The sequence below is a fragment of the Anopheles bellator genome, chromosome 1 (assembly GCF_943735745.2).
Source record: "Anopheles bellator chromosome 1, idAnoBellAS_SP24_06.2, whole genome shotgun sequence".
NCBI classification, from domain to species: Eukaryota; Metazoa; Arthropoda; class Insecta; order Diptera; family Culicidae; genus Anopheles; species Anopheles bellator.
Genome location: NC_071285.1, coordinates 29,464,782 through 29,479,741, shown reverse-complemented (window position 1 = coordinate 29,479,741; position 14,960 = coordinate 29,464,782). Strand labels below are relative to the sequence as shown.

The 14,960-nt window shown below is 48.3% G+C and overlaps 1 protein-coding gene across 1 annotated transcript; it reads right to left on the bottom strand.

The window, feature by feature from the left end:
* Positions 1-2,966: 2,966 nt before the first annotated feature.
* LOC131206473 (transcription factor Ken 1) lies at positions 2,967-6,973 on the bottom strand. Its single transcript, XM_058199034.1, has 6 exons — positions 6,813-6,973; positions 6,522-6,733; positions 6,017-6,447; positions 5,711-5,974; positions 5,381-5,645; positions 2,967-3,754 (listed from the first exon to the last, which is right to left on the bottom strand). Exons 1-6 carry the CDS (start codon positions 6,971-6,973, stop codon positions 2,967-2,969), a joined length of 2,121 nt encoding a protein of 706 aa, XP_058055017.1.
* Positions 6,974-14,960: the final 7,987 nt, after the last annotated feature.

Genomic DNA, 14,960 nt, shown 5'->3' with positions numbered 1-14,960 from the left:
AGCTTCAAATTACATCTCTCGAGTATGTTACATATTACATAGTGTCTTTAGTTGCTTACAGAGGGTGCTGCTTACTAGCTGAGTTAGGGGGATCAACGCGACGGACGGTCCCGGATGACCGGCAGGCGCGCCGCAGTTGGGAGTGAGTGTTTGGGAGTAGAGTGCGGTTTGGCTGCCACGATGAAAACCGGCTCCGGCTCCGTTCGCTGGCCGCCATATGGAATGATGAAAAGTGAGTGAGTGTTTGGTTTTTTTTTTGTTTGGGGAGGGTTCGAGCATTTCATAAAACCCGTAATCTGCGGGCTTCGGGAGGGGCGTAAAGCATAATACACAGTGTTTAAGATGATTTAATGTTTAATCTCGCGCGTACTACTGCCACTGCGCGTTCGCGCGCCTTGCCTTGTAACGGTAGTACCTGCTACTACTACACTCTTGCACTAGACTTATAATTTGTACCATGTGTTGTCTCTAACAATGTAGCAATATTAATTCTCCATCCGGCTTCCCGTTCTTGCGTTCGGTTTTTTGCGCTTCTTCCGGCTAGCGGTGCCCTGGGGCCCACTTTTGATTTTCTCCATTCGATTTTGTCTTTTTTGGGGGGGTCTCTAATATGTTTTGTAGCTTTTTGTTGTCCTCTCTTTTTTTGCTTCTTTTTAACACTACGTGCCATTGGCCGTTCTTGCGCCCTTTTTTTACCAGCGGCAAGTTTCAGGTTTTTGTTTTTGGTATTTTCCGATCATTAGAGTTCAATAGAAGTATTTGAATGACATTGCTTTCTGTAGCGTTTGTGTGGCGCGGGAAGGTTAGAGGTAATCACTCGGATAAACGGTACTGTCTTTGGAGCAGGCTCAAGAAATCGGAGGAGTACTAAAGCGGGTGCCACGGTGGCGATCTTTTATTCCTTACGCTTGTTGCCTTCGAGTGGAAAACCGTAGAAAGCAAAGGGCGCGCTCCCGAGAGGCGGGTCCCCCGTGGATTAAATGGAGCGTGTTAAGTATCCGAACGTGTTAAGTACTGAGTTAAACGGTGCAATGATGGATCGGAGAAACGAAAGCGTTCAGGTCCGGTGTGTGATAAGGAAGATGATGGTGATGGTAAATGGACACTGAAACCCGTTCGTAACGCGCCGCGTAAAAACAAATAAATCAACAAAATACTAAATAAATTAATCGCACCGCGCTCTTCAGAAGAGTGCCGCCGTGTGCCGTATAAAGATATTGCAAAATCGCTGATCGCTCATACTGACGATGAGGAGGCGTCCCTGGTCCGGGAAGATGGAACAAACAGGACACACACATGGTGATAGAGTGATGGAACCTCACAGAAACTGTACGAGAGAAAGAGAGGGAAAGAGAGGGAGAGCGGAAGTGATCGCAATTGGCACCACAGATGGAGAAGTTGGGGAACGGACATGGCTATCTACATTTCGGGTTCAGCTCGGTCCACGATCATCGTCACACGGGCGGATCGGAATCGGAATCGGCCCAACCGTCGGAGCTAAACGGATGCGGACACAGCAACACTTGACCACCGGAAATCAGCCCCTTCAGCTTTCTAGCCCTTCAGTAAAATATGCTTCTGCATTGTTGTCGGAGTCGAAACCGGAGTTGCAGCAATAATAATTACATCTGCACAAAAATGGTTGGAAAGGGTCCCGTTTATGTCCCATTGTTTATGCCGTTCGATTTTTGTCTATTCCAAAAAGTGAAATTCAAAGAATCAAAATTCAAAAATGAATTGGGTCAGAGGCCCAAAAAGAGGTGACCGATAAAAGAGCGCGAGCACGGTGTGGTGCATCATGAGTTCTTGCCCCAGGGTAGAACGGTCTATCAGGAGTACTTCCTGCAGGCCATGGGGACAAAATAGATATTCGATGACAAACAAATAATTTTTGAAAAAACAAACAATATTCGCGATACTTTTTGAACAACACTGCTCCACGTATAAAGTAAAGCAATTGGCAGGAGATAATACAAAGCTATTGAAGGGCTGAAAATGTATAAGAAACGCGAATTGACTGCGCGAAAATGGATGATCGCGATGAAGCAAAAGTCAAGCTTTCTTCAATCTTCAAGCTTGCTGGTCCAGAGTGGGAAACTACGATGGTCGTGGGATCGACTGTATCCCCCACTGAAACACAACGTTGCAGAAAACAACAGTATTGTTCCGGCCTCTTGCCATCGGGCAAATTGAATTCTCCGATCTTCCGATCTTGAGAATAATTCGAACGGTAGTTTTACTTCCTTCGGCTCTAAGTCCTTCGGCTAAGGGGTTGCTGTGCCCAATCCCTCTTATCGCTGCTCTGCGCGTATACTGGAGTATCCCGGTTAATTTGAGTTTGTTTGAGTGCTTGTGGTGCGACGATCACCACCACCACCGGGCAGCGGCTGATCGGTGGGGGGGTCGCTGCCGATGCTTTGCTTTGTACAATCCTACATTCTAACCACACGTCGTCGTCTAAATCACAAGAATTGGAGTAAAGTTGGCCAGGGGTGGCAGGGATCGTACAGGGCCGTGGGGAGAACAAATGCGTGGTGCACTACTACTGCTGCTACTACTGCTGCCATTGCATCACACGCGGATAAATTGGACTAAGTTTGGCAGTGCGCACGAGGCTTTGGCCAGCTCAATCTTCCTGGGGAAAATCAATACAAAACCTGTGCGCCGCTGGTGCGCTACCTCCTCTGGGTGGACACGACGGGATTAAGCCGACGGGGGGATGGTAATACAATATTTTGCTATTTCGGTTCGGTTCGGTTCGGTTCGGTTGCCTTCATTGCCACTCATTGCTCCATTAGGCTCCGAGATGGCCGAGATGGCCATTAGAGCGATGCGTAGAGCGCGAACCGATGGTGACGCTGAAGGTACCGCTCGAGGAAGTGCTTCTCGGCGTCGTTCAGCGTCGGCGGCGGTGGTCCGGGATCGGGGACGACGTCGGCCATCACCATCGGCGGCGGCCCCAGGTATCATTCGTGGAGGTTTTTGCTCAGCAGCAGGTTGTTGTGGTGGCCGGACAGGTGACGCACCAGCTCCTGGAGCGTCTCGAAGTAGAGCGTACAGAAGCAGCAGGTGTACCGGCCGCCGGACTCGGGCGAGTTGATGATGTTCCGGTGCACCGAGCAGAGGTGCTTCAGCAGGTGCGCCTTCTGCTTGAACATGGCCACGCACAGCCGGCAGGCGAACGGCTTCTCGCCGGTGTGTACCCGCAGGTGCGTCTTCAGGTTCCACGACATGCCGAACTGTTTGCCGCAGTACTCGCAGCGGTACTCCCGGACGGGCGTGTTCCCACTGCCCAGGCCCCCACCACCGGCCGTTCCGGGTGTCGAGCCCGGGGGTCCCGCCAAGCCGGCGATCACGCCACCGCTCGCACTGCCGCTGCTTCCGCCACCGCCACCGCCGCTGCGAGCACCCATCGCCGCCTCGGCCGCCTGGCTGCTCTCGAAGTTCTTCATCTGCTGGATCAGCTCCGCCGGGCTGGTGTCGGTGTTGGCGCTGGCCGCGTGCAGGTACGGGACGGTAAGCAGGTCGGCCGGGCCGCCGGGCAGGGCCGCGAGAGCCGCGCCCGGCCACGGATACACGAACGGGGCCACCGCCATCTTGTTGTCGGCGCTGGGCGGACGTATCCGGTTGTTGTTGTTGTTGCTGCTGGTGTCATTGTTGTTGTTGTTGTTGTTGGCGGTACTGGACGAATGGTTGTTACCGTGCCCTCCGATGTCAGCTGGTCGCAGGCCACCGGGAGAACCAGCTCTGTTATCTGTACATTCGAGTGGAAACGGGAAGAAAGTGTGGAGAAGTTAGTTTCGCGGTCTTCGGGGATTTCAGGTCCATTCAGGTCTGCTCGGAAGTCACAGACGTAAAGCTCTGGGACCGACCTACACTAAGTTGGGAGTACGGCGGAGAACCCCGCAGCTACTGTCTATTAAAACGACGTATCTAGAGGTTTCTTACGAGGTCTATGGTCTTAAATAACTTCCGGGATCTGGGATCCTGGGGATTCGTCATGACTCCGGAAGCCACAGACTTACACTAAGTTGGAAGTACAGCGGAGAACCCTGCAGCTACTGTCTATTAAAACGACGTATCTAGAGGTTTCTTACGAGGTCTATGTTTTCATGTAACTTCCGGAATCTGGGATCTTGCCATTCATCATGAGTCCTACCGTGCTGCTACGTCTCTGGGATCTAACACATCGTTCAAAAAGTCCCGGGACTAACATAGAGATGGCGCTAATAATGCCATTTATATACCAAGGTTCAGAAGTACCAACCTTTAGATGAGATGTGTCAAAATTTGACGTAATTCGAAACATAACCAAGAAAGTTATAGTGGTTAAAGTGACGTTACTTTTGCAATCGTGAAAAAAATGGGACAAAACGAGTTTCGTATGATGATAAAACATTGTTTTCTAATAGGAAAAAGCACTGTTGAAGCTCAGCAATGGCTTGAAAAACGTTATCCGGACTCTACTCCGTCGAAAACAACCATTCGTCGGTGGTATGCAGACTTGAAAAAAGGTCGTGCTGATACAAATGATGCGGAACGTTCGGGTCGGCCAAATGAGGCAGTAACTCCCGAAAGAACACCAAGAAAGTATTGAAAATCGTGATGGGTGACCGCAAAATGAAAGTGCGCGAGATAGCTAAGATGTTGAACATATCAACTGGTAGTGCATTTACTATTTTGCGCAAAAATTGGCTATAACAAAGGTTTTTTCCAAATGGGTGCTGCGTTTGTTCACAATGGATGAAACGATCACAAATCAAAACCAAATTCAACGAATTAGGCTTCCAACGTCCTTCACATTCTCCGTACTCGCCGGATCTTGCGACTACTGGCTCTTTGCGGATCTCAAAAAGATGCTCCTGGGAGAAAGATTTGGCTCGAATGAGGAGGTGATCGCTCCTACTGAGGCTCATTTTGAGTAAAAAAACAAATCGTTCTACAAACATGGCATTGAAAAGTTAGAGAAGCGTTGGAATGATTGTATTACACTTGAAAGAGATTATCTTGTCTTGATGAATAATAAAGAATTTTGCTGATACAATGTTGTTTTCATAGTTAGTCCCGGGACTTTTTGAACGATGTGTTACACAGGCTCTAAGACTAGAGAACAGTGGGGCACTCCATCCCAAGTTGAACCCATAGCGACTGCAATCCACATGGGTTTCCAAGGAGTTCTAACCGTTACATGTCGAATACCCTTCCGAAAAGCTTCCTAAACATCTCAAATTCTTTCAAGACAAGACTCAAGTGGCCATGGTTATCGAGCGCATCACCATCACGGAGTTTCTGCACTTGCTTAACCGTTGATGGATTCGAACCGGGTGCCCTACTGTGCCGCTTGCGATCTCATGGTCAACACGAGTCGATGCGCACTTACCGGGCAAGTACGTCGGTGGGGCCGAAAGGAAGCACTTGCGTGTCCGCAGGTCCTCCAGGTAGCTCGGCACGAACGGCGGGTTTTGGGCCGGCGAGTTGTGAAATCCGGGCCGCCGCTTCCGGTGTGGCGTCACGACATAGTTGTCCGGCGAACCGTGCAGCAGTTCATGCTCGAGCGGCTTCAGCGAGTCCGAGGCGTCCGAGTGGATGTAGTACGCTTTCCGCTTCGTCCGGAACGGATCCAGATATCGCGGGGGTAGCAGGTTCTGGAAGGTGCGATCGAAACGTCAGATGCAACTGATTGTCAGAGTGAGAGTTCCTCGCTGCTTACCTTGGTCGGTGCGTTGCCTATCGTCTCGACGTCGATGTTGGCGTCGTCCGAGTCGACGTCCTGCTGCTGTTGCTTCACGATCGACAGGTTCACCGGGTCGGACGAGCTGCGCCGCCGATTGCGTACCGTCTCCGTCGTGTGCCCCCCGCCGCCCGTGCTCGATGGCGTCCCCCGCCTGGAGTGGGCTTCCTCCTCGGCCATGTCGCGATCCTCCACGTCCAGCTCAAAGTCCTCGTCGTCGTCGTCGTCGTCGTCGGCGGTGGGCTCGGGAATTTCGCAGGGACTTCCGACGCTCCGCAGGCGGACACTGTGCCGGGCGGCCGAAGATCTGCGTGCGACCTCCCCCCGACTGCCGCTCGATTCGCTCCTCGCTTCTCCAGCCGCGGGACTTCCGGTATCATCGCGCCCACCTCCTCCTCCGCCGCCTCCGCCACCGCCACTTCCGCCTCCGTCGTCCTCGTCGTGCCGGTTGATCGGCTGCACCACGTTGTTATTGCTCTTGATGATGGCATCCTCCACCTCGTCCATGTACTCCGCATCGTCCCGGTCGCCCCCATCCTCCGAGCTGCCCGCCGAGTGGCGCTCGCTCTTGACGCTCACATTGCGCACGCCCTCCACGCCGAGGTCCGGCGCCAGCGCCAGCAGCTCCTGGCTCTTGGTGCGCCGCTGATGGCGATCGAGCGCCCCGATGCCCTCGTTCCGGTTGATGTCCACCAGTGGTTCCGATTTTTGCGACTCTGCGAAAGGAGAGAGCGAGTGTCCGGTTGGTCGTCTCCAACTGCCTACTACTACCTCCTGCGAGTGGACCTACCTCCGTCCGTGGAGCAGTCGCTGTTCTTCCATATGCTCGGCTTAATCTGAAGTAACGCTAGGAGATCTTTCAAGTGGTGCACCTCGTTGGCGGGCACGTACACCTGGCCCGAGTACAGGAAGTCTAGCAGCAGGCGAAAGTAGCACACCTGCACGTCCGGGAAGTAGACCGTCGTTTCGCTCTCCAGCACCGGCGTCTCCTCCAGGATCATGCTGCACCCGGAGAGGTAAAAACAAATTCGGATCACGAGTCAGGAAACTGTAGAGATTCGAGAGATTTGTGGTAACGTACCGTATCAGTGGACTGGCGGCCGCCAGTACCAGCTTGTGTGCCCGCACCGTCTCCTTGCCATCGCAGATGAGCAACAGGTCCGTCGCGTGCTCCCCACGGAATGCCGCACCGATCTCTTGGAGTATGCACTCACCGTGGTTGCGATAGTGCAGCATCAGCATGCTTACTGTAGGAGCAGATCGTGAGGGAATCGAAAAGGAACCGTAAGAAAATGGTCGAGCTTTAGGCGAGGATCGCCAAACATTCGTATTCTCCAAATAAGTTCGTTTGACTCTGAAAATTAAATTGTAAATTTTGTCATCAGTAATTTGTTTTCTCTTTTAATCGTCATTAACAATGCCGCGACCGAGACGGTCGAATCCTTCCCGACAACGCCGACGTAATGCAAGAAGGATACGATAGATCATTGCGAATGAAACGACTGAAGAGGAAAAATATGTTTCCCGTGAAGAGCGCTGCCTTGGTGAATTTAAAATAGGAAAATGTATTCAAAATAGGTGGGCTATTGCCAAGCCAGCCGTGGTAGACATTGGACAAAAATTGTTTTCCATAAAAACTGTCTTGAATGAGCCTTTCAAAAAAAATGTTCAAGCGTCTTAAAATATTATGCCGTTTTTGTTTTATTACCAAACGAAATCATGGGTCCTTAATGAATCTCCGCAACGTTAACGCAAGCTTGCAGGACATCATCACGTAGGGCAAGTGCCTGTGTGGGCAGAACATCAGCTGCCGGTTGAAAAGATCCGGCGTGTTCAACCGGAAGCTCTCCCTCCAGCGGATCCGCAGCATCATCGGAAGATCTGCTTAGCGAAAAGGATGTGGCCACCGCAGGAGATCACCTTCACGAACCGCTGTCTGGTGGGGGCCAGCTGCGTTATAGAACTGTTCATTGCATTGTTTATCCTTAAAACCCGCGGCATGTACCCAGTCATCGTGGAAATTGGGAAAATTTCTGTTTAAACGGTAACAGTCTTCGTTAGAATATTCTTTATTTCCGCTGCAAAGAAATTGGCCAGCGAAAGAAATGGGACAGAAAAGTAAGGTAACACTCGTAGCAATGCAAGAAAGAAAATCAGTTTCCATCGGAAGCTCGTGCTTTTCTTCTCGGCCTGACGCAGAAGTTTTCGCATGCCGCGCCTTAGCCATTCCAGTGTCTGGGGTGGTTTCTGTATCCATTTTCTTTTATTTTCCATTTTTCCTTTATGGAAAAAATCCGCTCTGAAAATTCGAAAAAATACCCGAAAAACCATTTCTCCTTCCCAAAAACTCTCACCAACAGAATTTGGTTCGAAAACAACCCGAATTATGAACTGAATTTTATGTAACATTTGTATGGGAGCCCCCCTGTATGGGTGGTGTTGAAGGGTCAAACTTTCCTGTTCACTGTACGATGTCACAAAACTACGCTGTGCAAAATTTCTCACGGATTGGTTAAATAGGTTTGGGGAAAAATTGATATAAATATAAAATATGAAAAAATCCGAAAAAATCCGGAACCCTAAAAATCCGAAATTTGACTAGGAGAGCAGGAGCGACTGGCAGGTAGCCCAACCAGTGACTTGCATGCAATGTTGTACGTAACATATGGTTGCCAAAACTTGTATGCAATGTTGTATGCTATGTTGCATACACCGAAAAATTGCAAAAAAAATGCTAAATGTTTGGCAACCAATAGTACTGAAATATTGCCAAAAAATATTGTTATTCGAGTATAATACGAAATCTCGACGGGGAAGCAAAGAGGACATCTTTCCGGATCTATCTCTGCTTTTTATTTGGCTACGCTGGAACTACTAAGTCAGCCGGTTTTTTGGTCTTGATCGACATTTACAAGAGCTTAGCGCTCCGTTGAAGACTCGTCAGCTGGGACCCCGGGCGGGCATCAAATTGTTGAAGGTTTAGCACTAGTAAGGCTCATGCTGTCACACACTGCAATCGAGCATTCTCCTTGGACTGGACCCCAACTGGAGGGCCACTGGCCTTGGACTGGCCGCGAAGAAATCGAGCCGCGTTTTCAGGGATTCTTGCGACACGGTTCGTTGAAGTCTTCTGTGGACTCACTCGCGTCCGCTCGGCATGTGGCCCCAGCTGACACGCACGCACACCTGCGTTATCCTGATGGGGGGGTGCTAGGTGTAGTTGTCGTGCACATCCGTTGCATTCCGAGTTTTTTATGTTTTCTTTTATCACGCACCCAACACATTATCAATGCAAACACACTCTCGCGGACAGTCGTGAGGCGCATGCGCACATTTGAATACACGATAAATCTGGAGGCGGTCGCTAATTGCGTGTGCTTCGCTGTGCATGTGTGTGTCGCTGGCCGCCGACATTGCCGGAGTTGAGCTCTCCGCCTCGCGGTGGTCAAGGTCAAGGATGACCCACCTGTTATGTTATGTGGCAGGCGATATTTTTGGACGCTGTTGAAATCACAACGCGTCGTCGTTCCGGAGACTTTCTTCATATTCCGTCCACCCGTCCGGTCGATCAGGGTCTTCGCCCCCCGGACACTATTGTGCAATCGGAACGTGACGTGACGTTTTTTTTTTGGACGTGGTCCGTCGGGCAGACATGTTTCCCAAAAGGCCACCGAAAACACTGACCTCGGGCAGACAATCGACGACGCGACCGTGAAACGGAGTCTGACTCGCTCGGCCGGACAGCCTGTTGTCCTGTCCCCCGGGGAGGTGTACGTAAACCCCCCACCGACAGCCGGAAAGGCCACGGTTGGCCCCATCACCTTCGTGCCACGGGCGTCCTTCGCGGGTTCGGGCGGTGGCGATACGAAAATTCGAAAGTCACACACAATCGGACATCGGCTCGGGGTTGGCTAATGTTTGCGAAGTAGTCGGACGCGTCAGGTTATGCTGCTGCTGCTTGAGCAGCATCGGGCAACTCGTCCTAAAATTTGGAAATTATTCGTATCCCAGGACCCACAAGGATCCTATCGAGCCGACGGATCACCAGCTGTCGAAATCAGGACCAACGAACGGACCTCAAACGGCGACCGAACGCAATCGGGGACCCTCGCGGAATCACGGCCGGCGAAGTGGCACGCATACGCAAACGCCGCGTGGCTGACGTGGCAACGAATCCGCGGGCGCAAAGAAGATCGAAATACCGCGAGTGAGTCAAGTCCAAGGTAACTGGCGACGGCGGCGGCGGCGGCTGCCGTTGTGTGAGGAGGAAATTAATTGCAATGAGACACCATCACCGTGCGCTGTCTTCTGTGTCAGCCTCGGAGCTGGCGTAGAGACCGCCCCGATGGCGTTGTTAGACGAGCCGCGCGAGCCGCGATTTGCCGCGATTTGCCCAAGGGTTTGCCGTCAGGCTTCATTTGCTGGCTGGAAACCCCCCCGGGCAAATGGACTAACCGAAACTGCGACGGAACCACTCATGGAAGTTTTCGTGAGTTCCGTAGAAGTTCATTTACGTGTTGCGGGTTTAAACTACCCGTTGATTGTAACCGTATCAGCGGATGCCAAAGGGACACAAGGGCACACTAGGGGCACTGGAAGGCTAGTAGCGGTTACTAACAGATTATCCAAATGCAGATTACCAGATAGCGAAAGATACGGATTTTTTTTGTAATTAAACGAGGATCACGACACATTTGTTTGTTAGTAAAATTGATAAAGTTTAAAGAATAATTTGGCAGACTTGTTCTATCTCGTCGATATTGATAACAACCAACTAAAATTGGAGTATTTTTATACACTTTAGTAGAAGTTGGAGACATAAAATTTATTCTTACAACGGTGATTTAATAAGGTCAGGCTTAATGCAAATATCAGATGTGTAACGTGAATTTTGTCGCTTTCTTTGTAAGGTGTCTCTCAAAGAAAGTATGCACTTCTATGTTTAGACATATTCACTATTCTATTTCTTATCAACATGTCCCACAAGGAAGTATCCTTGGTCCTTCCCTCTATAATATATCTACGTCCGACATTCCAAAAACAAGAGCGTGTGAAGTGGCCATTTATGCTGACGATACAGCCCTTATATCAACAAGCAAGGTAACCAAAACAGTGATTAAGAACCTACAAAAAATCGTTAATTCCTATAAAAAGTACTACAATAACTGGACGATAAAAATCAATCCATCGAAAGTCCAGGCTATATTTTTCCCATATAAATTCAGCAAACGAGTCGTTCCCATACCTGGACAAAATGTCACTATAGATAATCAAAATATATCATGGTCCTCTCACCTCAGATACCTGGGGCTACTACTGGACAATAAACTTAACTACCGTCCACACCTAGAAATGTTACATAAAAAAACTAGACATACTCATCAAACAGCTATACCCATTAATCAACAGAAAATCAAAACTAAACTTTTCAAATAAACTCCTAATATATAAAACAATTTTTCTCCCTCTCTTAACCTATGCCTCTTCTCTGTGGTCACATTGCTCCAAAACTAACTTCCAATCAATACAAATCAGACTGAATAAAATTCTCAAAATGATCCTCAATTTACACTGAAGAACACCAACAAATCTCGTCCTAATCCAACGAGGCACGCAAAGACTATCGTTTTAAATTAACAAACTAAAAGAAGGCCACATCAATAGATGCAATACTTCTATCCACCCTACAATACAAGACTTAATTATGTGAAGTTTTTTAAAGTTAACTAGTTGTAAGATGTTTTTAGTTATTAGTTATAAGTATGATAAAATGACTCAATGCCACGTGGCATAACATGTAACTTAAACAGATTTTAATCGAAATATTTTCATTTCAATCATTTTGATACCTTGGAATTATTAAATAGCTGCAATTCCAATGTGGAATATCTCTGTACTCTTATGTAACCAAGCATTTATGCATAATAAAGATCCAATCCATCCTATTAAAAAAATTTCTTATCAACATTATGTTTCAAACGTAGATAGGTCTCATTTCGACAATGTGCCAGTCTCATAGTTATTGGCCTCCGTCAGTCTCCGGTTGAGTTTTGTGATCCGTAATAACAATTTATAACAGCATTTATAACAGCAAATGAAACATCGCAAAAAAAATTGGTGAAACGCTCGAAACGGTTTCGAAAGGATCAAGAGATTTGAAGTTTTCTTTTTCATCAAAGGGTGGGCCAGAGGGCTGTGCTTGGTGGGGCTCGTATCACGAGTTACTAAAACAGGGTAGAAACTGGTTAATGGAGATCGCCACCGACAACGATAGATAAATTTGAGTAGTGCGTTGATCGAAAGTCAATCGGAATGGACCCGAAGACACTGCATAGCATTGTTTGCGCATCCATGCGACTCTCACTTGCAGGACTTTCGCACTTCCTCCGTTTCGGGTGAAATGGAAAAATCGAGCTCCAGTAGATGGTTCTCCTCAACAGGAAAAAATCAATAATTTGCGTGAAAGAGTGGCACCTTGTGGTTCTTACAAAAATTAGACGACATCGAGGGCGCTTTAAATATTAGGGATTTTTTTAACGAACATAAGGGATCGGACCCAATTTTAGGATACCCAATTATCGTTCAATTTTTTTTTATCTCTGTAGAGCCAACAACTTAACGTTGTGGTATTCCAATGGCAGCGCAGCAACTGAATTATCGTTTCACGCGATATCAATATCCTTTAATGCTCTTCTGGTTGGTGTTAGTCCAAGGCCTTAAAGTTGAATTGATAGTGTTTGAGGTAAATGTTTGCAATTAAAAATACGATTCACCCTTTCACAACTTCACTCAGACCTCAACCGACCGACTCATCAAGGGAACGCGATTGGGCTCCTGATGAGAGATGTTATTACCGTGGACGTAGGATCGCCGATCGCCAATGATCGTATCGTGACGTGATGCGGTTCCTTCGTCAAAGATCTTCCGGGCCAGGTTGAAACCCCACGCATTGCCAGTCGCGTTGCACCGGCAACGACATTCTGCCCTGCTTCAACTGTCGCACTCTCTCTCTCTCTCTCTCTGTCTGTCGCTGTGCAACTTTCCCTTTTCATTCCGCCCAAGGGGCACGCCAGAGAATTATCCTTTGGCTCCCCGCGGTCGGTTGCGCGCGCGAAAGTGCGGAAGCGAAGCGAACAAATCTGGAAGCTGATGGATCGTAAACCTACTTCGCGAGATGAATCGTTCAAGGTCACAAACGCTGCGCACACACGCGCAGCTGCGTTGCCGAAAGGGTGTGTGCGTGTGGCTGTGTGCATCGCACGCACACCGATTTGGCGCGGCCGATTCCGGTGCCTGATTTATGATTTATTCGCGAGCGCGCCCGCTTTACTGACACACTCTGCACACTCTGCAGAGGAGTCCTATAGGGAGTCCTCCCGGCATCCAGGAGAGAATGTCAACCCGGCGTATGTAGTGTAACCTATTAACCGGTTTACACGTCCATTACATACACTCGATCATCATCCTCGATGCAGCCGGCCGCTACCACCGTCGGTTGCTCTCTCTCTCTCTCTCTCCCACCTTCCGGGGCCTCTTCCTTTGATGTGACCCCACCACCCTTCGCGTGTTCCGAGGGATGATTTAAATTTCGACCAACACAGCTGCACTCCGCAGCCATAGGACGCCCCAGACCAGGGCCCCGGCCGTTTGCTGTTCTGTTTTCTCTCTTAGTTTCCGTTTTCGCGAACAGTCGACAGGAGGAGTGCAATCGAGGCCCGAAAAAAGCGAAAACCCGGCTTCTCCCGGGTTTCGCGGCTGCTGCTGGCTCCGGGTCCCTGCGCTCCGTTCGCTTCGGGACATTCCATTTTGGGTTACACTTTTTACCGCGACCGGCTCGATGGAGGGAACACAATTTCGAATCGACGGGTGGTCGTCGTCGGTTTGGGATTATGATTAGGAGGAGCCCCGAAATCATTTCGCGGAAATCACGGCCACGATCGGGGTGACACGGGTGGCATGCGGAGGGGCGGGAGATTCTGGAGATTCGAGATGCAACAAGACATGGGTTATCTACATGTGACCGGGGTACTGGTTGGTTGAGGAGACCAAACCCGTATTCATAAAACATGTTTTAAGAAGGTTCCGTCTGCTCATTTATCGGAGATCCATCGGAGTGCTGCTGATGATTGCAGACCGGAAGCACAATAACCTAACCAACCTGACATAGATATTATAAGTTCGGAAGGCTCTCCGATGTAGCTCAGGCTATAGTCATAGGGATTGAGCAAACTGGACACAATCTTTGAGGTCTGCAGATAAACGAGAACAAAACCAACTTCATGGTTCCGACCGATAGTTCGAAGTCATCTCGAGCATCACCTACCGGTTTGTTCAATAAGTTCGTATCCTCGAGTCTAATTTTTTTCTGATGTTGGTACACTGTTCATATGAACGTATGTGAACGTTTTATTTCAATCGGTTCCTTTTAATCCTTCAAGTATCTAAGCCATGTATCGTGCAGTGACTGTTTTTTTAAATTTTTATAAGATTTTAAAGCAAAGGAAATTTATAAGGGCTCTTCGCGTTCAATTAGTACTTTAAAAGGGGCGTTTCGGAATTTAAACATGGTCGTAAAGAAATTGGTCGTTAACGACGATCCACGTCGAAGGCGCCTTAAAACAGACACAACACCTGAAATTGTAGAAAATGTACATGATATCGTATTCAATAATCGTCGAATGACTAAAGGTGATTTAGTACAAAGCTGAATAGAAGTTCATTTTACAGACTGAAGTAACTACCGTATTTTTCCGTGTATAACGCGCACTTTTTTCCCAATTTTTTTAGCTCTAAAATCTGGGTGCGCGTTATACAAGGGTAGTAAACATTTTGTCTCCTCCAAGCATACAAATGTGCCCTTTTAGGTACATATTCTATAGTATTATTGAATAAATTATAAAATGAAACATTTGTTAGGAATATAATTATCCATACAATATCGTCATTAAGTCATGGCAGGAAGTTAAAATAGAAGTTGTTGTGAAATCATTTAAAGAATTGTGGCATCAGCAATGCTATGGATGGATCTGAAGATATCGCAATTTATGAGAACTCTTCAGAGAGTGACAATGAGGAGTACATTGAAGAGCAATTAGAGAATATCAATTTGTCAGACAGCAGTGAATCTGAGTTCGAAGATTATTACGAAATATAAAATACTAGTATGTAGTAATACTAGTAAAATACTACTTTAGAATATTTAAAGAACATTTAGAGTAATACATTATTA

Coding starts and splice junctions, on each gene's coding strand:
- LOC131206473 (XM_058199034.1), bottom strand. CDS start 6,973: ATGCTGATGCTGCACTATCGCAACCACGGTGAGTGCATACTCCAAGAG. Junction 5,646..5,710: donor TAGGCAACGCACCGACCAAG/GTAAGCAGCGAG, acceptor CGCACCTTCCAG/AACCTGCTACCCCCGCGATA. Junction 3,755..5,380: donor CCCACCGACGTACTTGCCCG/GTAAGTGCGCAT, acceptor TCGAATGTACAG/ATAACAGAGCTGGTTCTCCC.